This window comes from Musa acuminata, chromosome BXJ2-10 (genome assembly GCF_036884655.1).
Source record: "Musa acuminata AAA Group cultivar baxijiao chromosome BXJ2-10, Cavendish_Baxijiao_AAA, whole genome shotgun sequence".
Lineage (NCBI taxonomy): Eukaryota > Viridiplantae > Streptophyta > Magnoliopsida > Zingiberales > Musaceae > Musa > Musa acuminata.
The window spans coordinates 18389190-18412373 of record NC_088347.1 but is presented as its reverse complement, the minus strand read 5'-3'; the positions used below and the strand labels follow the sequence as shown (position 1 = coordinate 18412373).

The 23184-nt window shown below is 40.2% G+C and overlaps 1 protein-coding gene across 4 annotated transcripts; it reads left to right on the top strand.

Moving 5' to 3' along the window:
* Nucleotides 1-382: 382 nt before the first annotated feature.
* Nucleotides 383-23184, top strand: LOC135624375 (two-component response regulator-like PRR73). Of its 4 annotated transcripts, none has more exons than XM_065127894.1 (9): nucleotides 383-640; nucleotides 1043-1397; nucleotides 11411-11572; nucleotides 11683-11816; nucleotides 12052-12210; nucleotides 14309-14474; nucleotides 14554-14989; nucleotides 15075-15894; nucleotides 22836-23184. In XM_065127894.1, the coding sequence occupies exons 1-9, from the start codon at nucleotides 626-628 to the stop codon at nucleotides 22950-22952; spliced, it is 2364 nt and encodes a 787-aa protein (XP_064983966.1). In that variant the 5' UTR covers nucleotides 383-625; the 3' UTR covers nucleotides 22953-23184. The 4 variants fall into 4 exon arrangements, with proteins under 4 accessions (XP_064983966.1, XP_064983964.1, XP_064983965.1 ...); XM_065127892.1 differs by having other exon boundaries at nucleotides 947-1397; XM_065127893.1 differs by having other exon boundaries at nucleotides 909-1397.

The window sequence follows — 23184 nt, the reverse complement described above, 5'->3', positions numbered from 1 at the left end:
CCTTTTATTTACTACATGAGGCGTCCAGACGCGTTGCGGTAAGCTAACTGATGCAACGCCCCGCACCTTCCGACGTGGCCGAAATCGATCGCGGCGGATGCGCAGGGGAAGCGTCAGCTCGCGGCTATTGATCTCGTCCACGTGTACCTCCACGTGAGGCCATCTCCCGTCCGACTTGGCCTCGACGCCTGTTGCCCACCTCCATTTGCTCCACGTCACCCGGCGACCCGACCCTAATATCTCTCTCCTTCGACGCCTCCAGTTCCGATGATATCTCGTCTCAAACCCAAACCCCCCATCCCCCACGCACCATCCCCGACCCCCCGAGCACCCCCGCGACCCGCCTCGGCGCACCCCCCCCCCCGCCCCCCCCCGCCGCGGTCCGAGCCGTAGTCCATGGCGCTTCCCGCTGGCCAAGACCAAGAAGGAGCTCCTCCTCGCCGACCTGAGATTTAGATTCCCCAAATCGGATCCTCCTCCTCCCGGAAATTTTCTTGTCCTTTATTTTTTTGGATCTTTACAGGGAGTTCGTAGTTGGTCGGATCTCCGGGAACGGGTTCCTGAGATTTCACACTTTTATCGGTGGCGGAGGGACTCGAAATCTGATACGTTTTCCCTGTTCTTGATGGTGTTAATCAAGGTTGTTGGGAGTTCCTCTTGGTCTGGAAATCTATTTGGCGTTTTGTTGGATTCTTTTGTTGGCTCTTTGCTCTTTGTGGTTCTCGATTAGCTCTTTGGGCTTTTCGTTAGTATCGCTGTTGATCGTCATGTAAGGCCGCAAATCGGCGGATTACTCTTTCATTTTGATGATTGTCTTTGTTTTGAAGTCTGATTCGAAGGCGATATCGTGTTTTACTCGAAATAGCTGTTTTATCTTTTGTTGGTCTGAGAATGGTTTCAATTTGCAGTGCTTCGAGTTCATCGCCATCTTTTATTGTGGTTTCAGAAATAGGTGGTGTTGATCGGGGTTTACGTTCTATGCTCGTTAAGAAGGGAACGAGATGTGTGCATTTAGTTGTTATTGATGGTAGGTGCCCATCAGGTGAGCCCCGATGGGGGTAGGAATAAGGGGCTGGCGAGCAGTAGCCATCGGGATCAGAACGAGTACAAAGAGGTAGCGGATGCCGCTGCCGAGGAACGTCAAGGGCTCTCAGAGGAAGATGAGTCCAAGATCAATGAGGCAGTGGGAGGGTTGAACCATAACCAGATAGGGGATGCTGTGCCACCGGAACAACAGTCTGGTGGGCTCCAGAAGCAGCAGCAGCAACAGTCGCCAGGGCCAATCATCCGCTGGGAGAGGTTCCTTCCCGTCAGAACGCTCAAGATTTTGCTGGTGGAGTATGATGATTCGACGCGTCAAGTTGTCAGTGCGTTACTCCGCAACTGCAGTTATGAAGGTAAACATTCAATCTCCTGGTGATTCTGCTTTAGTTCTAACTCAATTCTATTGTAAGTGCTGAACTTAGTGTGCTAAAAAAAGGCAACAACTGTCATCTTCATATCTTCTAAATATAATAGATTTTCCATTCTAGGTGGGCTAGACATTTGTTTTGTTGTTCTGACTTCTGATTTTGATAAATATTCTACATTTTCCTTATAGGTCGGGTAAACTGTAGTTGATTTTCTGTTATACACAATAAATATGTGATTTAGATGGACATATCTATTGAGTTGCTTTATTTGCTTTATTTCAGCTTCTTCAACCAAATGGAGGGATGAGGGAACTCCCTTTCCTTTAAAGGGAAAATGTTTCTGTGCTCATATGGTCTTACTGAACTTTGCTTGCAATATTTAGGCAATGACCAAGAGATTTTCATTTCAATTGTTCACTTCCTTTTACTTGTGATGAGTTTTTACTTTGCATGCCCATTAATTGTTTGTTTTTAATGGGATCGATCATCGAAATATAGGAGATTGAAGATCACAGTGGTCATCACAGTGGTCATAGAAAAAAGAATTCACCGGTCTAAATGTTGTAAGCCTATGATGGAATTTGATACTTAATTGTAGATAACAACAGTAAAGGTCCTTATAAGATCTGGGGATTATTAAACATACAACATGTGTTACATGCTCAAACAAGATACCTAACAAATGCATACTGGTGATATCCTTTAAAGAACTATGGATTATTATCAAGTGCACATGGTTATTATGTTCCTTTTATCAAATATCATTTTGTTTTACTTGTGGGAGTCTATCCACCCATTAACATAATCATGGTTGAATTGCTCCCTAGTTGTAAATACAATTACATATGGGCTCTGTGCTGGCTCAAACCAAGGTACTTAAGTCTGAAAATTAGAGCTTGGATCATTTCAGTCATGGCATAGGCTGATCCACATCAAGGCAAAGCCTAACTCGATTCCCAAGTTTGAAGTGCAGGCAAAGAAATGGATTGTGTATGTATGGGAATAAACAACATTAGTATATTTAATGCCATGATTTAAATGACTCTTTTCAGGAAGAAAATAATATGGGATACTTCTTGATATCTATAGGTTAATGTTAAGACTGAACCTAGCGTTTGAGGCTTCTATCATTATGGGGTTTGAATATTTATAGGTTAATCTGCATTTATGAATTTATAGATTGTAAGCTTTTCTTATGGCAAGTAGAATGAACAGTTGTCTTACTTGCCCTGAATATTCCAGTGCATAGAAGTTTATAGATTGTTCTTTTGTGTTTCATTACATGGAATCTCTTTTGCAACACCTTTTCTCCATCTATAATTGTTTTGAGTATGAAATTATTTCATATTGTCCACTTTTTGTTGTTTTAAAATTCATGTCATACACTATCATTTATAATATGTTATTTTATTTTTATGTTGGGTTAAGGTCCATTTTAGCCCATGTGGTTTTGGCTATAGATCACTTAAGCCTTTATGGTTTACTCATGTAAAAAAAAAACCCTTACATTTTTAAAAATGTAGCATATAAGTTCCCCTCGTCAAGTTTGAGTTAACAAACATTAGAGTATACTTACGTGGCATGCTGACATACAATAAATCATTAATATAATGACACATGTAATTTATGTTTAGAAAAGGGTTAAGGTCCATTTTAGCCCCTGTGGTTTTGGTCATGGACCACTTAAGCCCTTATGGTTTATTCGTGTCTAAAATAACCCTTATATTTTAAATAACGTAGCATATAAGCCCCTTCCGTCAAGTCTGAGTTAACTGATGTCCACCATCAATGGTAGGAGGAGGCGCCATGGAAGCGACCACTAGCAGTAGCACCGAGCCTCTCTTGTCTAATAGGGCGTCGTACGCACGTAGCCTCTCCCGTACTGATGACGAGCTCATGAGCTTTCGGTTCTGCCTCAGGTGGATGTGCGTCGACCAGCCCGATGCTAGGCACACAGTGCTCTCCTGGTCCCTCTTCCCCCTCTTAGGTGTTTTTGTCCCTACCGCTTCCCACTTCGTCCTCTCCTGTGCCCTCACCCGTTGCGCCTACAACGTGATGGTCCAACTCTCCCTCACCTCCACCTCCACCTCCGGCCTCTCTTACCTTTATCTCTTCACCTTCGTCCATCGCCATGGTGTCACGGACTTAGCTGGTTTTGCTTAAGTCGTACGGCACCCTTGCGTGTCCGTCCGCAAAGGTCAGCCTCCCCGAAGCCTCCCATGGTCCCTTGGGACCCACGAAAGAGAAAACGGGTTAGAGAAAATGCCTCACTCGGGATCCACAAGTAAACATTCCAGGAAACACTTCATAGACAATGCAAATTACAAACAGACTTTGCAAGCTCTGAACAGTTGCACAACAAAGGGTTAAAATGGTCCATTATAGACCGAAAATCTCTCACAAGTGTCCACATGACACAACCTTTATTTACAAGCCTAAAGCTGCCACCAAACCCAACTAAAATGGGACTATTAAGCCTTCGGTCGTCCCTCTACATGCTGTGCAAAGCATGAACATATCGAAAGACACGGACATACATAAGCATTACATCAAACATCCTGTTTCAAAGTTTGTCCGTGACATTCTCCCCCACTTATTCCTTCGACGTCCTCGTCGAGGCCTTTGTGAACACTACAACTCATCGCCTTTGCTGAGTCTTCAATCTTCTGCTCTAGCGGCAATGCACCTCTTGGCTTCCAGCTGCTCTCCGCTGTTGTTTTTTTTTAGTAGTCGAACCTTTGATCCGCCATGCTACTTCAACTCACCAATGACTCTGACTCTAGTGTGGGGTTGGCTGAGTTATGTTGATCCTTGTTGATTCCTGCGAATCCTCCAGATAAAGGAAAAAGACCATCCTTACTATGCGTCAGTCTCTCAAATGGCTCATGCTGCTTGAACTGGGCTGATGCTTGTTGGAGCTTTAACGAGCATCGCCTCGCAAACTTTCGAAGTTTTTGGTCATTCCTCTACAAAATTTGCTCATCGACTCTTCTTTCACTTAGTTGTCACTTCCAAGTAGATTCGCATCACTTCCGCTTTCGATTGGCATTCTGTTGGGAAATGAGGCGGATACTCTACTCTCAGTAGCACTGATCACCAATGGTGAGGATTTGACAACTATTGTCTTTTAATATCTTCGAAGGGTCTTTGAACCTATGCAGAGCTCCTCTGCTGGATAGATAAGAGAATTAGGGTACTCGGTTTCGCCCATTCTCTTAAGGGTTAAGAAGGCAAAGGTTACTTGACTTCGCCCGCCTCCTCGAGGTTGTACTCCATGCATCGAGTTGGTTACTGGCCTTCGCCTGCTCTTTGCTCATACTTCTGAAGTACTTGAAGTGTTTGCACTCCTTGCGTTGAGTTAGTTACTGTGATTCACCTTCTCAATGCCATCGAACTTCTGGAATGCAGGAAGTTTTCACCCCAACTTGGAGTAATTCTCTAATAGATTTGGTCGCCTCTGGGATTGTACCGTCTTCTCCATCAACCCTGCCGCCTACTTTACTGAGTAGCAAAGGTACAGCACCACGTACTGCCTACTTCGTTCCTTGGTCGTGCACTCTTACCTGACCCGAAGTCCTTCACTTTTGGCTATCTTGATGAGATGCTCGTTGACACCGGCCTTACGAAGTTCCTTGGCCTCTGCCCTTCAGCCTTGTCTCGGTACTTGGAGTTTGCCTCTGCATGCTCCACCTCCTCGGCCCCTTTCACGACCAAGCGCTCTCCCTCCATGAGAGCAAGGGATCAATGACTATCACGGAAGTCCCGCCTCTGCGGTACCATGGCGCTACCATGCCCATGGCCCTATTATCCGTCACCTCGCATCTACATCCCTTTTCTTCACGATCAGTAGATATGTCTCTGTGGCACTCCTCCGAGTTCGCCTCCATTCTAACTGATGCTTGATTTTGGGTAGCTAAGTCCCTTTGGACTCGTCGTCGCTTCCTCGCCCCTTTTGACCCCTTGCTTCAACACCTCTGTGTTCTCCAAGTAGCACCTTTTGGTCGATGGAAAGACAAACTACAACTCCCATGCATGGCCTCTGCCATTACGTTGTAGGATTTGCACTAATTCTGTTCTCCTTAGCTTCCTTGGTAGCAACGTTCGCTTATTCGATCTTGTCCTCTGACTTGCCGGGCTCCCTTAAGCAAATATGGGCTCTGGAGCAGTCCAACTCTCTAGCTGCTTCGATTATACCTCTACATGATCAAGCCCTTCCCATGGGACTCACTGGTACTTGCATTCGAACTTTTCCCTTGGTGGAACACAGCTCCTATATGCTGATGACCAAGGCTTTCATTCGATGCAAAATTCGATACACGCACAGATGCCCCGCCTCTGCGGTACTATGACCTTCACTCCTTGAATCCATAGTCCTTCTTGCCGTCGTGTTGTTCACCGAAGTGGAGCTTCCAGTAGCTCTCGATCATACCTCCGTATAATCTAGTCCCTCACGGGACTCATTCATGTGTATCACATTGCCACGAACTGTTCCACCACGATCCGCTGCACCATGTCGCCTCCTGGTGACATCTTCATTGCATTCTGATCCTTGTGGGATGAATTCGAATTGTGATCCCTCCATGTGTGGCCTCTGCCAATACATCACAGGGTCTCTTCCACCTTTGATTTTGTTCGCTCATTTGGCAATCGACCTTCATCCACCCACTCTTGGGTTACACCTAGATGAAGTATCGCTCTAGGACAGTCCATTGCCTAGTAGCTCCCGAAGTCCCTCGACTTCACTGCAATTAGTGCACCATTGCCTGGATCCTGGGCCTCTGCCCCTACCAGCATAATCTTCGCTGCACACCGCTTCCTTCATGGCAACTTGAATGACAACACTGTGGCATATTCTTCAAGAGTACCCGCCTCCACGTCCTCTTGCCCCGTGCTAAGGCCTTCTGAACCCAACTTCGCCTCCGTAAGTTGAGTCGCCTTAGTTCCTCCATCAAATGCTTCTCCGAGATAAGGTGCATGTGCCTAGAAGCTCCCTTCGTCTTTAGCACCATGCACCATGCAAGATGAGTCCGCTCCATCAGAATGAAGGACCCATGGAACAACATGATTCTGCTCTTGCCTCTGCAAGAGTTCATGTCCTTGACCTCTGTCCAAGGAAAGCATTGTGCCTCCGCTCCATGTTCCATCGTCTATGCTGGCTCCCTTCATGCGGCTTGGGTACTTCACCAAGTTACACCCAAGTTGCTCCGCTCCTCGTTTTGCATTGAGTTGATGGTGGCCCTCGCGCCCACCATTCCACAGGTCAACCCTCCCTTAAGTCCGATCTCCATATCGACTCCAAGTGTGCCTTCATTTGTGTTGCTTTGGGTCGCTCACCTACTTGATCTCGCAATGCATCCACCAATGCATTCTCTCGAGCGAGATCATGCGACGACTCCTCGCCGCTTGCTCAGTCCATTGAGCTTCGTGGAGTTGTTGTTTGTTGAGGTACTCCTCCTCAATATGTGAGGTCCGTCCCACATAATTCTCCCTCTGGAGAGCCGGGACTTATCCCTCCTGGATAACTGTCCCGTTGGAGCAATATCTCTCTTCGTTTTAGAGACCACCATCCCTTTGAACTACTCTGATTTGCTGAACAAACTATGCATTGTTCTGCCTCCTGCAAACGCACTTGCTAGATTGCGACTCCACGTCAATACAGCCCCCGTTGCACCACTCAAGGCCTAGCAACATGATGAAGTCGTTGCACACTTCAGCCTCCTACGGACGTATCCTTCACATGCCGAAGAGAAAGTTTTAATACTCCATGGCGCCGAGTTTCGATCGCCTTGGGATAGCCGCGAACATTCCATCGTCCGCATACAAGCCCATGTATGAGTACCGAATTCTTTGAGTTAGCAATTCCCCTCACCTCTGTGAGCTTTGCACAACTCTTTCGGTCGCTGAGCAACTCATTCCACCTTGTATGATCTGATCCTTTACCAAGCGCCTCGCTTGCCTTCAGCACCATCAAGTATAGTTGTCAACGTTGAGCCGTAGCTCAAACTCAGCCATCCCAACTTTTGTGTGCTTCGCATTCTTCCAAGCTTGCCTGTTCTCGTGGCGCCTCTCGCGCGAAGGGTTGGTCATTCCTTTGAATGTCAATCTCAGATGCTCGCTCCTCCGAACGACTCCTTTTCCCTACATCTCCATGCTCGTTTTCTCCCAAATGGTCGTGCGTGTGCTGACTGCCCTCAACGCAGCCCCGCTAGGTCCCCCACGTTTGCATGCTAAGTGTTTCTATGAGTGCTTGTCCCACTCCGATACCATCTGTCACGGACTTAGTTGGTTTTGCTTAAGTCGTGCGGCACCCTTGCGTGTCCGTCCGCAAAGGTCAGCCTCCCCGAAACCTCCCATGGTCCCTTAGGACCCATAAAAGAGAAAACAGGTTAGAGAAAATGCCTCACTCGGGATCCACAAGCAAACATTCCAGGAAACACTTTATAGATAATGCAAATTACAAACAGAATTTATAAGCTCTGAACAGTTGCACAACAAAGGGTCAAAATGGTCCATTACAGACCGAAAATCTCTCACAAGTGTCCACATGACACAACCTTTATTTACAAGCTTAAAGCTGCCACCAAACCTAACTAAAATGATACTATTAAGCCTTCGGCCGTCCCTCTACATGCTGTGCAAAGCATGAACATATCGAAAGATACGGACATACATAAGCATTACATCAAACATCCTGTTTCGAAGTTTGTCCGTGATAATAGGTTCCGTCGCTTCCTCTTCCTTGACAAAATGGATATTAACCTTTTTTTAAACTTAAATTATACATGTCATTATATTAAGGGTTAAGGTCCATTTTAGCCTATGTGGTTTTGGCCATGGATCTCTTAAGCCCTTATGGTTTACTTGTATCTAAAATAACTCTTATATTTTTAAAAACGTAGCATATAAGCCTCTCCCGTCAAGTTTGAGTTAACAAACGTTATAGTTTGCTTATGTGGCATGTTGACTCACAATAAACACATTAATATAATGACATGTGTAATTTAGAGTTAAGGTCCATTTTAGCTCCTATTGTTTTGGCCATGGACCTCTTAAGCCCTTATGGTTTACTCGTGCCTAAAATAACTCATATATTTTAAAAAACATAGCATATAAGCCCCTCTCGTCAAGTCTGAGTTAAAAGACGTTAAAGTCTGTTTACGTGGTATACTGACTCACAATAAATCATTAATATAATGACACGTGTAATTTAAGTTTAAAAAAAACTGAGACATCCATCAATGGCTAAAGGAGGCGTCGTTGTGGAATCGATCACCAATAGCAACATCGAGTTGTTGCCTAGCAGGTCATCGTCAGTGCGGGAGAGGCTGTGTGCGTATAATGCCCTACTAGGTAGCAGTGGCTCGGTGTTGTTGTTGGTGGTCACTTCCACAACGACGCCTCCTCCTGCCATTGATGGAGGTCTTAGTTTTTCATTTAACTGAAATTGTATGTCTCATTATATTAATGATTTATTGTGAGTCAGCATGCCACGCAAGTAGACTTTAATGTCTGTTAACTCAAACTTGACGGGAGAGGCTTATATGTTACGTTTTTGAAAATATAGGGACTATTTTAGACACGAGTAAACCATAAGGGCTTAAGAGGTCTATGACAAAAACTACAGGGGCTAAAATGAACCTTAATCCTAAATTACACATGTCATTATATTAATAGTTTATTGTGAGTCAACATGCCACGTAAGCAGACTTTAACATCTATTAACTCTGACTTGACGGGAGGAGCTTATATATTATGTTTTTGAAAATGTACGAGTTATTTTAGACATGAATAAACTATAAGGGCTTAAGAGGTCCACAACCAAAACCATAGGGGCTAAAATAGACCGTAACCCTTATATTAATGGTTTCTTGTGAGTCAGTATGCCGCGTAAGTAGACTCTAACATCTGTTAACTCAGACTTGACGGGAGGGACTTATATGTTACGTTTTTTAAAATGTAGTAGTTATTTTAGACACGAGTAAACCATAAAGGCTTAAGTGGTTCATGACCAAAACCACAGGGGCTAGAATAGACCTTAACAATTTTTTAAACTTAAATTACATATGTCATTATATTAATGGTTTATTGTGAGTCGGCATGCCATATAACCAGACTTTAACGTTTGTTACCTCAGACTTGACGGGAGGGGCTTATATGCTACGTTTTTTAAAATGTAAAGGTTATTTTAGACATGAGTAAACCATAAGTGCTTAAATGGTCCATGGCCAAAACCACAAGGGCTAAAATGGACCTTAACCCTTTTGTATTTATAAATGAATTTTTCCAGAATATGAAATTAGCTCCTATTGTCAACTTCAAGGATTTTAATTTCAAATGATAGCGCCCGTACTGGGCGGTATCAGCCTGGTTGCGGTGAGGGAAGAATAAATGTCGAGGGAGAAGAGAGAGAAGGCGTTTGAAGAAGAGGGAGAATCAGGAGAACCTTGACGCTTTCTGATCCAGTGCTGCCCTCCCTCGATGATCCCGATCCAGAAGGTACTAGAGATGCGGCGGCTCAGCATCTTCAGCTTCTTCTTCGCCGCGTTCTTCGTCGAAGGCTGAAGATGCTTGCGACCTTTGTCGCATTCTTCGCCGAAGGCCGAAGGCGTCTGTAGCCTTCGATGCCTTCGTCGAACGCCGTAGATGTAGAGAAGATTAATCTTCTTCTCGTTTGACACGACGAGGAGAAGAAAAGGAGGCGATGTCACCGAGGCAGCATACGCCTCCTTTTTTTTAATTATATTATATTATATATATATACGTACCGAGCGATATACCCTAGCGTACCGCTCGGTACACCTATACCCATACCGTACTGTACCGAGCAAAGCTCGAAACACCGGTACGATACGAAATTACGAACCTTGGTTAACTTTGTGTTAACTTTTTTTTAAAATTCTTTCGAAGGACACCAAAGCAGTACAGGTCTAGTATTGTCAGTTCAATGAGGTGTCAGAACTAATATTGGACCAAGGTTTTAAACTTTGGTACCCACAAGGGTTTCCATTGTTTTCCATGACCAATTGAGCTTATGTTTCCTTTTTGACTCCTGACATGGTTCACTTGTTTTATCTAGACCCAAAGAATTCTGAGCTATTTAGTTTGCAGAGTATGCAGATTAAACCATGAATGGGACCATCTTGGTGTCATGGTGCTTGTTTGTTTTGTCCTTGACTTCTCTAGATGTTATATTTTTATGGTAATATTTCTGGGAGATGGTGTTTGTATTTAGACTCCTTAATGCTCTTCTTTCCCATGGTAATTATTAGTTTTACTTTCTTATATCCTACAATAAGGTTTGCCTTCATTTATTCCAACTGGTTCTTAATTTAAAAATAACCAGTTAAATTTGTATAAGTATAATACCAGCTTTGTTTTTAGTTTTAAACTATATTCTTAGTATCACATTTTCTTTTTAATTATGGACCAATAAACCTTGACACTCCTGAGCTCCATGAGTGTTTATAGATCAGAAGCAACTATTGCAGACCTGACCTTGTCATAAAATGCAAGGTCCGAGGCCCAAAGTTCTATTTTCTAGACACATGGTGGATGGTAATGGTTCATTTTCCTGACCTGATGGTATTCCTACTAATTAGATAGGATAAAGGTCTCTCTAGATTTGCAAGGAAAAATGAAAATCAATATTATATTTAATGGCAATGATACCCCTGAAAATTTTCTCAAGGAGTCTTTATTATCAGCTTGATGTATCCATATGAGATTCTAATAAAGACCTACAATTATGACTATTTCATGATCTAACTTGGTTCTACACCCATCCAAGAACAACTAAGTTTTATATTTCAAGAAACATGTGCCACGCCTATAGTATTATCAGGTATTGGTTTACTCAGTAATAAAAAAAACTTTATGGCTTGCTAAATTTGTCTTTGGTACACATTTTCTTGAACTAAAGCTACTTTATTTTCTTAGCAGTGAGTTCAATATAAATAATCAGGTGGTAATTGATTTATTTACTTTTTCATTCTTGACAGTTACTGCTGTTGCAAATGGTCTACAGGCATGGAAAATATTGGGGGATCTAACTAATCATATTGACCTTGTCTTGACTGAGGTAGTCATGCCTGGTTTAACAGGCATCGGTCTTCTAAGCAAGATCATGAACCATAAAACCTGCAAGAATATTCCTGTGATCAGTGAGTATTCTTCTTTTATTTCATTATTAAAATATCAATTTCTTAAAGTGTTTATCAATTATTCGTATGTGATACTTTTAACTGCTTCACTTTTTGAGCTTTGTGTGCAGTGATGTCATCAAATGATTCCATGGGTACTGTCTTTAAGTGTCTATCGAAAGGTGCAGTTGACTTTTTGCTGAAGCCTATCCGGAAGAATGAGCTTAAAAACCTTTGGCAGCATGTCTGGAGAAGATGCCACAGTGTAATTTATCTTGTTCACTGATAATTTCAAGCTCTTTATGTTATGGTGTCTGTCAAAAGTCATAGTCATCTATATCATTGTCATAAGTATCTTCAATTTTTGATGGGTCAAGGCACTTTGATACTGGTTTTGTCACAATGAGACCTTTTGTCCTCTATCCGTTGGTTGATTGTTTTAGTAAATTATCCTCCCCCCTTGTGTTTGTTTCTGATTGCACCAACTTGCTTTATCTCAGTCCAGCAGTAGCGGAAGTGAGAGTGGAATCCAAACCCAGAAATCAGTCAAGTCAAAGAGCTCTGATGACTCTGACAATAATAGTGGCAGCAATGATGATGACAATGGGAGTGTAGGCTTTAATGCAAGAGATGGCAGTGACAATGGTAGTGGAACTCAGGTAAACTTTCTTCTAACATGTTTTACTTGTCATCTTCTTATCTTTCATTATGGGAGCACAAAAATAAGATATTTATATGATAACTAATAAATGTTGGCTGCATCTAATTTTCTGCGCTGGAGCTTCAATGCTTTCTGGAACATACGATTTGTTTCTAAATGCCTCTTTCTTTACAGATTTCTGAAGTTGTCTTATGGTTCTAAATTCTAATGCCATGATCAACTTTATGGGCAACATGTGGAAGAACATCAACTTGTTCCTTTTTGTTTTTATTTGTAAAACCTGTGTGCATCCTAATCTACTTATTGACACTACTTAATGACACTAATTTCATCACATAATTTGATTTAGTATGCACTAAAAAGAACCTACTTTATAATAAGTTGCATAGATCAGAAATGTTTTGTGAACAAATTATGGGAAGATTTGTTTGTCTTACTGTTGTCACTTCTAATGATGCATTTATGATAATAATGACCCTCTAATATCTGAACTTGCTTACAGCTAGCATCCCAATCTAAAATTACTTTGTTTCTAACCTTTTTGAACTATTTAGACGAATGATAGTACAGAATTGATTTGTGCATTGAGATTATAAAGTCCACTAGAATTGCATCACAAGAATAAGCTGAATGTAAAAAGGAAATAACAATTGTGAAAGAGCAATCACTGAATCTACTGAGATCTTCAGTTGGGAGGATGACTCCACTTAAGCTAGTTACTATTGACCAATGAACTCGATGTCAGAACATTTTGTTGTATAAAACTGAGTCTCTTTTAGTACCAAACACTCCCTTACATATGATTCATGTCTATACCACATTTCATGAATCATGAATCATTTTCTCATCTTCTGTGCATCTTGTAGATATCTTCTGATATATTCAACTCTTGCTTCAGGCTCTTATTGGAGTATAGAATTTTTTCATGTACATTTGCCCTCCCTTAGTCATACAGCTTTGTGGTACCTCTAAGCATCATTTGATTGTGATGATCACAAAGCTTAGAATTGTCTGAAGTTATTTATGGTATATGTCTTACTTATAGATATCATTACAATGTGTTGGTATCTGACATGTATATGTGGGCCATACTGTTATTTTCTCTTCTCTTTCATGATATTCTTAAGAAAAACCAAGAAGAGAGCGATTAATTTACTAGACCCTGGACCAACTGAAAAGATAGAGAGGTGTGCCTATTTCTTTTTCACATGACAAACCTTGATGGCTCATAAGCTATGTGAAGTTGGATTGATCAATAATGGGAAATTTTCATACATTTTTCCTCCAAACATTGAATTTATCCCTCCAAACTTTAAAATATCATAGATTTCCTGCAAAATTATATATTATAACAAATCAAATATATCCCTTCCAAGGGCTACCTTTAGTGGGTATTGGCTAAAAGTTGGTTAAATGGTATGGCACTATGGCTAAAGCTCTAATTGGGGTGAGAGGATGAGTCAAATATAAGAAATGCTCATTTCACCTCTAACTTACTGATGCAATGAACCTATCTCTTACCCTCTCAGCTTTACCTATCTGAATCATGTCCAAATTTGATTTCAATTGTCCAAATCCTTCCCTTTCTCAATCCCCCATTATCTAGTCTCTCTTTTACATGTGTAAATCATCTTATGAGAGAGAGAGAGAGAGAGAGAGAGAGAGATTTGTGATATTATGAATGGAAGGAGAGAGATGCTTCATATTTATAATGAATGGATCAGACTGTTCCAGAGCCATTTATCAAGGGTGCATTAAGAAGTAATCCTCATGACCATTAATGTTCTGGGAGCGTATCTGAAAAAGCAAACAAGAACTTGTTCCTAACAATCAAAGAAAACAGTAGGCCAATGATGGATAATTAGTGGGACATATTTGATAAACTTACTCTTTTGCAGATGTAGAAAATTTTGGAGTTCAAAGGAATAAATAAGATATTTCGGTATTCTGAAGGATATGTATGAAATATTACCACAGTTCAGCAATTTGAGAAGAACAGAATGCCTTTTGTTGCCTTTCTTTTGCAACATCCTCGCATTACCTATAAGGCTTCCATACACAATGAGTGCTAGAAAAGATTCTAATTTGACACGCAGAGTTCCTGGACAAAGCGTGCTGCAGAGGTTGACAGCTCCCAGCCTATATCTTCTTCAGATAGGTTAGCTGATCCGCCTGATAGTACTTGTGCACAAGTAATTCATGCGACACCCAAAACCTTTTGTAAAGATCTGCTGCCTACATCTGCCAACAGAGAAAACCAGGGTAAGCTAATATTACTTCAAAAACAACTAACTTGTCACATATTTCCAGTGTTCTTGTAAAACTTTGGTCTGTCCTCTAGATGATTGCATGGGCAAAGACTTGGAGATTGGAGTCTGCAGGGCTCCAGAAATGCAAAATGAAACTAATCCTAGCGAGCAGCATTGTACCAAACAAACAGACACAATAGTGGATAAATTGTCCGCAAAGGACCCCAAGAATGAGGGCCTTCTAAGCACTCTTCGCAACAATCTGTTTGATGATTCAAGTGCTCAAGCTGCTAACCTGACTGGTGCAATTGATAATAGCTCTGATACTCAAGTGGCGACCGGAGCTATTCAGACTCTCAGTGGCTTCTCCAAGATCTCAGAAGGCCAAAATAAGATTAACTACACCTCAAAAGATTTGCTGCCCCTTAAGCTGAGTTTAAAGAGGTTGAGATCAATTGGTGAGAGTGGAACTGCCACTCAAGATGACCGAAATGTTGTAAGACGTTCAGATTTGTCTGCATTTTCAAGGTGCAGCAAACAAACAATTTAAAAATATATTGTTCATTATATAGGTCAGAAAGATAGAAGTTCTAACTGCTCTTATACATGCAAGGTATCACACATCTGCTGCTTCTAATCAAGCCCCCATCGGAGGTGGAGGAAGCTTCTCCCCACTTGACAATAGCTCAGAAGCAATTAAGACAGTATCTACAAACAATTTTATCTCTGGTTCCAATGTGGCTTTCCTGAAGCAAGGCTCCAATGGCAGTAGTAACAACAATGACATGGGATCCTACACCAAGAATGTTTTCACAAAACCAGCATCATACAAAGATAAAGCAGCATCTTCATTATTAGTCAAGTGTGCACAGACCTCAGCTTTTCATCCGGTGCAGTATCGAGCCTCAGAAAGCCAGGAGCCTGTGCAGGAGAATGTGGAAAATGTGACAACAGCTTCAGCCACAGGACATTTGAGGGATATCCAGCATCAAGTCCCGGCACAACATCATCATCATCACCACTATCATCACCATCACCACCATGTTCACAATGTGCAGCAGCACAAACCACAGCTGCCACAAAATCGCAGCGACTTGTCACTAAAGAACAATGCAGGAGCTGCACCACAATGTGGGTCATCCAGTGTGTTTAATGGGCCAGTTGAGTGTGATGCTGCAAATTATAGCATAAATGGAAGCCACTCAGGCAGTAATCATGGAAGCAATGGAAATAATGGAAGTAGTACTTCTATCCAAACTGGAGGATTGAACATGGAGAGTGCTAATGGTATTGCAGAACAGAATGGCCCTGGAAGTGGAAATGGAAGTGGGAGTGGCAGCGGTAGTGGAATAGATCAGAACCGACTAGCTCAAAGAGAGGCTGCCTTGAAGAAGTTTCGGCAAAAAAGGAAAGAAAGGAACTATGGAAAGAAGGTAGCTCTATCTTTGCTCTGATGTTTTAAATTGATTTTATTTTGAGAGCATGCACATTTATTTGAACAGTGAAGCATATGCACCCAGTGCACCTCCAATTTGAATTATCTTTGGCAAACTAAAGTTGTGCCTTTGAGATAAAATTGATTGGTGCACAATCTTTAGCTCAGTACATCATCATGTTGAAACCAAGGTTTTTAATCTCATATCGTACTGACATATTGAGTTTTGCTCGGTATGGTATGGTGCCAGTGTACCATGCGGTATACTAGGGTGTATCGAGTAGTATGCCTAAAATATGTATAAAACCCCTTCGAAAATACCTGAAAAATAGAAAAAAGTTAGGATAAGGTTTTTAAGTTAGAAATAAATATACATTTAGTATAGTTTTAACAAAACTAATGTAAATTAGGCAAGAATAGTGCCACATATCTTTTTCGAGCTTTGAGGAGTTGCCTTGTGCAAGGTTCGCAATTTCAGTTTGTTTTGGATCATCCTTCCATTAATATTGAATTATCTACAGAAAAACTATTTGAATTGTTAGATTATTTTGTATGCAATTTAAATTTTAAGATTCAAATAAATTAAGTAATCATATGTGTAGATATACCTGATTCTACTACCAAAACGAACGATGGGCCTCCACGGGTGGTGGATCGGGATCATCGATCCTATATATCTGTATATTAATATGATATGTTTGTCAGACCTAATCCTGAAATTAATCCCACGACATAGTGTATTGATATACCATATGTCATTTGCGCATTAATGTGGTAATGGTCATAGGTTGATCATCGTGAATCACATGTGTCCGAGGCGGCTCCTGAGGCATGTATTGGTGAATGTCAGAACTTCTACTTTCGCTACTGATCTGTTGCTTCGTGTCATATTGTTGCTCGGAGAAGTATGACCAACTATCACCGTACTATTATTGGCCATAACATTCGCCATAATACGACAATTGTGAATACAATAAGTTTCGTTCTGTGTCTATGTCGTGTAGGCTTTGTCGCATCTACTAAAAATCATCCACTGGCTTTCCCTTCCCCTTCCGTGCATAAACTTGACCAGTACCTCGTTGAGCTCCATGATTTGAATCTTTGGTGGTATGTGTAAAACACTGCTCCTTGGTCCATACACCACCCTCAAATTGTGTAAACGGGACCAACGACTCCCTAATGTCGTCGCTATCATCGGTCAATGCATTGTTGTCCACGTCATTGCCATGTCTCTGGACCGAGCAAGTTGCTGAATGCGATTGTGAAGGTGTCTCATCGCTTGACTCGATTTTTTCCAACAGTGCAACTGATGCTACTGCTTTCCCCTTTGTCTTTGCCTTTGTATGTTGGGCGGATAATTGTGATGGTTGGGTGTCTCTAGTTTCTAAAGTAGATCTTGTCTAGCTCCTTCTGCCATGTTCTGACCGAGGGAGATTTTTCTTCTACTTGGGATGTGCTTCCTCTTCTTCTATTGCCTCGGTGATAAAACACGAAGGACATTGAGGATCTCCCACCCCATCAAGCAGAGGATCCTCTTGGTTCTCCGTCACTTCGACCCACTCTAACATCAGCTCTAAATCTTCATTGTAGAAATGGAGGTCGAGGGGATCAATCTTTGGTTCCTCTGGTTCCTTGTCCAGCTCGACACACCGCAACCTTAATCGCTTGTTATAGTGGACCTATACCAGTTTCTCAACCATTTATACGATTGTTGTGGACCTTCATATAAATTAATGCGAACGTTAACTAATTATGTTTGCAACCACTAGATATCGTCGTCTGTGAAAGTACACGAACGACAATCTTCCTTAAATTTAGTGCATCCCCTCCAAATTGTAGCCACCACTCTGTCACAGACTTAGCTGGAATTGCTAAAGTCATGAAGCACCCTTGTGGCAAAGATACGGACTTAGCTGGAGTTGCCTAAGTCGTGAAGTACCCTTGCGCCAACTCCTCGGACTTAGTTGGGATTGCCTAAGTCATGAGGCGCCCTTGCGACATATGCGTCCGTAAAGGGTTAGCCTAGTTGCAACTTCGTATACGTCCCGAAGGACCTGTAAAATAGAAAGTTGATTAGACTAAAAATGAGCAACGGACAAGTCCTGACGTCTCGCGAAGAAGGAAGCTTTACAAGCAATTCAGCGAGCACCTTGAGTGCAAGAGAGAAAAGAGAGGAAGGAGAAAACAAGGACTTTAGAAGGTAGAATGAGCAGTTGCAAGTCCACAAACAGCTGCTCACCAGGTGTCGAGCGCGAAGGCAAGTTCCCATCAAGTTAACGTGCGAATTTATGAAGATTGTTCAACACAAAACACTATACCGAAGCCCCATCCAGCCCTATACCACCCGGGGGGTTCCAGGGTGCTGAGATGGCTAACATCTTGCTTGCAGTTGCGGTCTGTAGAAAATAGCCCGTGGCACGTGAAAACAGAGCCATTTTAGGGTAATTTTGCCTGGCGTAGTGATTGGTCGCACTGTAGTGCCGCAACCTATTCGAACATGTATTTTTACAAGCAAAAACACACAAAACCAAGGCAAAAGATGCTGCTAAGCATCTGTACATGGATGCAAAAGCGACGAACGGTTCATTGAACGAAGTTGTTGCAAGTGCACGACGACCGTTCGTGACAACTCGATTGCAAAAAGATATAAATAAGACTTTATTAGCATAACAAATAATCAATATCAAATATAGTTGATAATAAATACCAGGATCCATTGTGTAATGCACGATACTAACCAATTGTATCTCGGAATAATTGACCCTCCATAAAAACATCGATTGCATCAGTAGTGGATGACAAGAGTCAATATATAATATTTTTTGGTGTCGTTAGCAAATCATTTTGCGTTCCAAGAGTATATCGAAATTGAATTGTTGGGTTTAGATAATATGCTGCAAGACATAATATTGTTAGTAGAAATTTTTTATTCAATAAAAAATTATGAATTAAATTACACTGAATATAAATTTACTTGTATTATGGATATGTTGGTCCATATGAACTTTAGTCTTACGATCAATGATTTATAAATATTGGTTGGCCTTAAAATTATCTTTGAATGCTTTCCTGACCTTGTCTCTTGTTGTAATCAACATATGTTTAAGATAAGGCATTTGTGGACACTCGTCTATATCGATCTTACGGAGGACAATATAAAGTGGTTCTACACTTTTTATGATTTCATTCACGATCTCCCAAAATCTAAAAGAAAGAATGGTCTTTTCCATCTTTTTATCGCTCAATCTCGAATATTTGGAATCAGACCATTTTTGTGAGGTGACCATTGCCTTGAGGCCCTACCTCTTTTACTGTAATGACTTTAGCATAATGAAATTGGTAGCAAACCGAATGACTCCAGGTCGGAGTATCTCACCATTTACATACCTACCTTTACATTAAAGAGTCGACCCAAATATGATTATATATAAACTTGTAATTGACTGTACTCGAGCTACACACTTGCTGACCAATGCTAGCTCGCCAATATCCTTTAGCATTATATCCATGCAATGAGCTACATATGTAGTCCAAAACAATGTTTTTTCTTTTTTTTATCAATTGTAAACCTGTCCTTTGTAAATTTGCTCTATTATTGGTGACTATTTAGACAATATATTGTGGTCCAATCTCCTCTACTATAGTGTCCATCAAGTTTTCAATATAGTTTGTATCTTGGATTTTGTTAGAAACATTAACCGACTTATGAAACACCACCCGTTTGTTGCAATAAACAAAAACAATTATGATACTCATTCTTGTTGATCCTGTCCAATTGTCACATATTAATGTTACCCCATATTCGTCTCATTGTCTCTTGAAAGATTTGATCCAATCCTTTAATTATGTCACCTCATCTAAATACATGTCGTGGATCTCCCTCGATGTTTGAGGTTGGATCCCCATGCTAGACTTTTGAATAGAAGAGATCATGCTATAGTAATATGGACCTTGGGCCATGTTTGCTGGAATCCTATGAAAGCTGAACTATTTTGAAATTGCCTTCCCAATATTCCGCTTCTTTTCTTTTGCATATGTATCGTCAATCCGTGTTTGTTTCGTTATTTGTGGAGGATAAACTTACGAATCAATATCAACAATATCTGGTATGGACCTCCTGCCAAGACCTCTCATTAAAACCACAGAGTCTACCATGCCTTCTGCTACTAGTTCAGCTTAACTGAGGAGGGGCAGTTGGTTTGCTCATGTTGGCTGACCTCTGGATTCCCCTACCATTGTCATGCTCCCATTGTGAGTCAGGTCGTCGATGTCTCGTTGCTTCGTCATACATATACTGATGCTCTAGTGATGCACGAATACCAGCTGTGAGATTCGGGTCGATTTCATCATCGCGACCCTCATAGTTGTCATAAACTGGTTCCTACGTAGTCCTACAGTATTTTTACTCAACTCTTACCTTCTTTTTTGTTGTATCTTCTCTTGCTTGGTGTAACTTATCTCGAAATAATTTACGGACCTCCATCGGAACCTTCTTATATTTTGCAACATCGGGATATTCACCGGTTAAATTCATCTTCATCTGAGTGATTCCTCCATCATTGCCAATGTAGTCACAATAAATATATTGCCAATGATGACAATTCCCATCCATCTTTCGAGCATGAACCCAAGCGTCATCATATGACTGTTCTTTTAATGTCATGTTCTTACCAAATTTAAATTAAATAAACTATAATCATGTAAAGCATCCTAATAGGTATTAAAGATATTAAATTGACTCAATATCGATCAAATTTTAATTAAATCATCATTAAAAACATTAATCATAGCAATAATTTTTTTATTAAAACCTAATTAAACCTATTTTACCACCATAAACATGTTAAACACATAAAAAAAGTATTAAATATGTAATTTTGATCTAATATAGGTTAAATTATGATAAAATCATCATTAGACACACTAATCACATAATTAACATAGTTAATTATCCACTAATTATTTTTCTTTCAATACTATAAGCATGTCGAACACTCTAATAGGTATTAAAGACATTGAATTGACCCAATATCGATTAAATTTTGATTAAATTATCATTAAAACCACTAATCATAATATTAAAAAACTTTATTAGAGCTTAATTAAACCTATTTTATCATCATAAATATGTTAAACATATAAAAAAAATTAAATATATATTTTTGATTCAATATGGGTCAAATTACGATGAAATCATCATTCGATATACTAGTCACAATTAACATACTTAATTACCCACTAATTATTTCTCTTTTAATACCATGTCAAACACCCTAATATGTATTAAAGAAATTGAATTGACGTAATATCAATCAGATTTCGATTAAATCATCATTAAAACCACTAATCGAAGCATTAAAAAACTTTCTATTTAAATCTATTATACCATCACAAACATATGATCCAATACTTAATATGCATGAAATATAAACATTTAATCTATTAAATGTCTAATTTTGAATAAATCAATATTAAACATAATAATCACAGTATTAAAAACCTTAATTACTCCTTAATTAATACTATTCTACTATCAAAAGCATATCAAACAACATATTAGACATAAAGTCATACATCGAATAGGCGTAATAATCTCATAAATCAATAAAAATCTAGAAAGAGAATACATATGTCTTGATAAAAAGTTCTTCCTCTTAATCCTACCAAGTTTGTCTCCTAAATTTAATTCAATCTACAAATCATTGCTTTGTTGAGTTTAGGAGAGTGAAAATGTGATAATAAAAGAGAGATTGTGAGTAAAAATGAGTTTAAGAAAGTTTAAGAGAGTGTGAGAGTGAAATGGATTGAAAGAGAGAGGAGAAAAGGATTTAAAAACCCTTTAGGATACCTCCAACGGTCAAATTGATCATTTGAAAATCGTTATCAATCGGTAATGGTTGAAATCGATCGGTATTGCTTGGTACAGGTCAGTAATGGTCGAAATCGACCGGTACCGCTCGGTACAGCCTCATATCGCTCAATATGGAGCCAAAAACCTAATATTGCCTGGTAATGGGTGGTTCGCATGCTAGTCTGCTAGCGAATCGGTACGTACCATTCATACCAGGCAGTACAATACGAAATTAAAAACCCTAGTTGAAACTACCAATCCTACCTTCTATCTAATAGAAGTAGAAAAGGAAAAAATAAATGCAAAAAGAAAAAGTGAAGCAAATTAAAAGGAAAAGGGCAAGATAAAATATGGATATGGACTTTTACTAAAATATCTTCAAGAATCTTAATACTGGACCTCACTGCTTTTTTGTGTTTTTGCTGGTTCTTGGGAAAAATTGACACCATAGTTTATTGAAGCAACATGAAATATAACTACTTGCAAACTCTTGTAAGTAATTGCTTTCTTTATTAAAAAAATGGCTTCTTTTGAGGAAAATTACATTTGATGTGCTGACGCTCGACATATGTGGATTTTGTTAGACCTGAAAGAGAAATAATCATCTGGAGATGGAGGTAATTAGCATAGAAGAGAAATTTGATTGTAGTGCAAAATAAAGAAAAACATGGGACTCAGAATTTATCCTTGATTTGACCACAGCCTAAAAAAAATCTCAATTGTCATTAGAAGTAGTATGTTTCCTTACTTCAAGCACAGTATGTATACTCACTCAGGAGCATCAGGTAATGCATAATATGTTTTTCGGATCTTGTATTCTTCTTCGTTTCGGTTGTCACTATTCATTTTTTCTTCTATGGATAAAATAACCTCAAATTTGCAAGAATATTTACTTGTTCGATTAGGACAAGCTTTATAAAGAAGAAACCTTGTAGCATATCGCAAAGATTTGTTAATGTTGGTGTGCCCAATTGCCCTTGATATTCTGATCATTGAGTGATAATTTTATAGACCGTCTGTGACCATGTGATTACACCATAAGTTGAAAATACAGACGAAAGTGAAGTTTTAGTGGCTTTGATTTTCAGGTCCGCTACCAGAGCAGGAAAAGACTTGCGGAGCAGCGGCCTCGTGTGCGTGGGCAATTTGTGCGGCAATCCATGCATGAACATACTAGCCAAGATGCAGAAAGATGGCCTTCGTGACCATCTGATTGGACTGTTAGCCAGCAGGCATTTGCATTATCTCGATCCAAGTCAGTTAATTGATGGATAGATCTTGTATACACATGGCTTGAGAACACTAGAAAAAAGGGACTCTCTCTGTGCTGTACTAATTAGCAACTACATAATGTTTCTTAACCTTGTTCCATATCTATCAGCTACATTATGAAACTACATTCCTTAATCGGTAGAATTTTAATTATTGTTCTCAAAA

Coding starts and splice junctions, on each gene's coding strand:
- LOC135624375 (XM_065127892.1), top strand. CDS start 1,025: ATGGTAGGTGCCCATCAGGTGAGCCCCGATGGGGGTAGGAATAAGGGG. Junction 11,573..11,682: donor CAAGAATATTCCTGTGATCA/GTGAGTATTCTT, acceptor CTTTGTGTGCAG/TGATGTCATCAAATGATTCC. Junction 11,817..12,051: donor TCTGGAGAAGATGCCACAGT/GTAATTTATCTT, acceptor GCTTTATCTCAG/TCCAGCAGTAGCGGAAGTGA.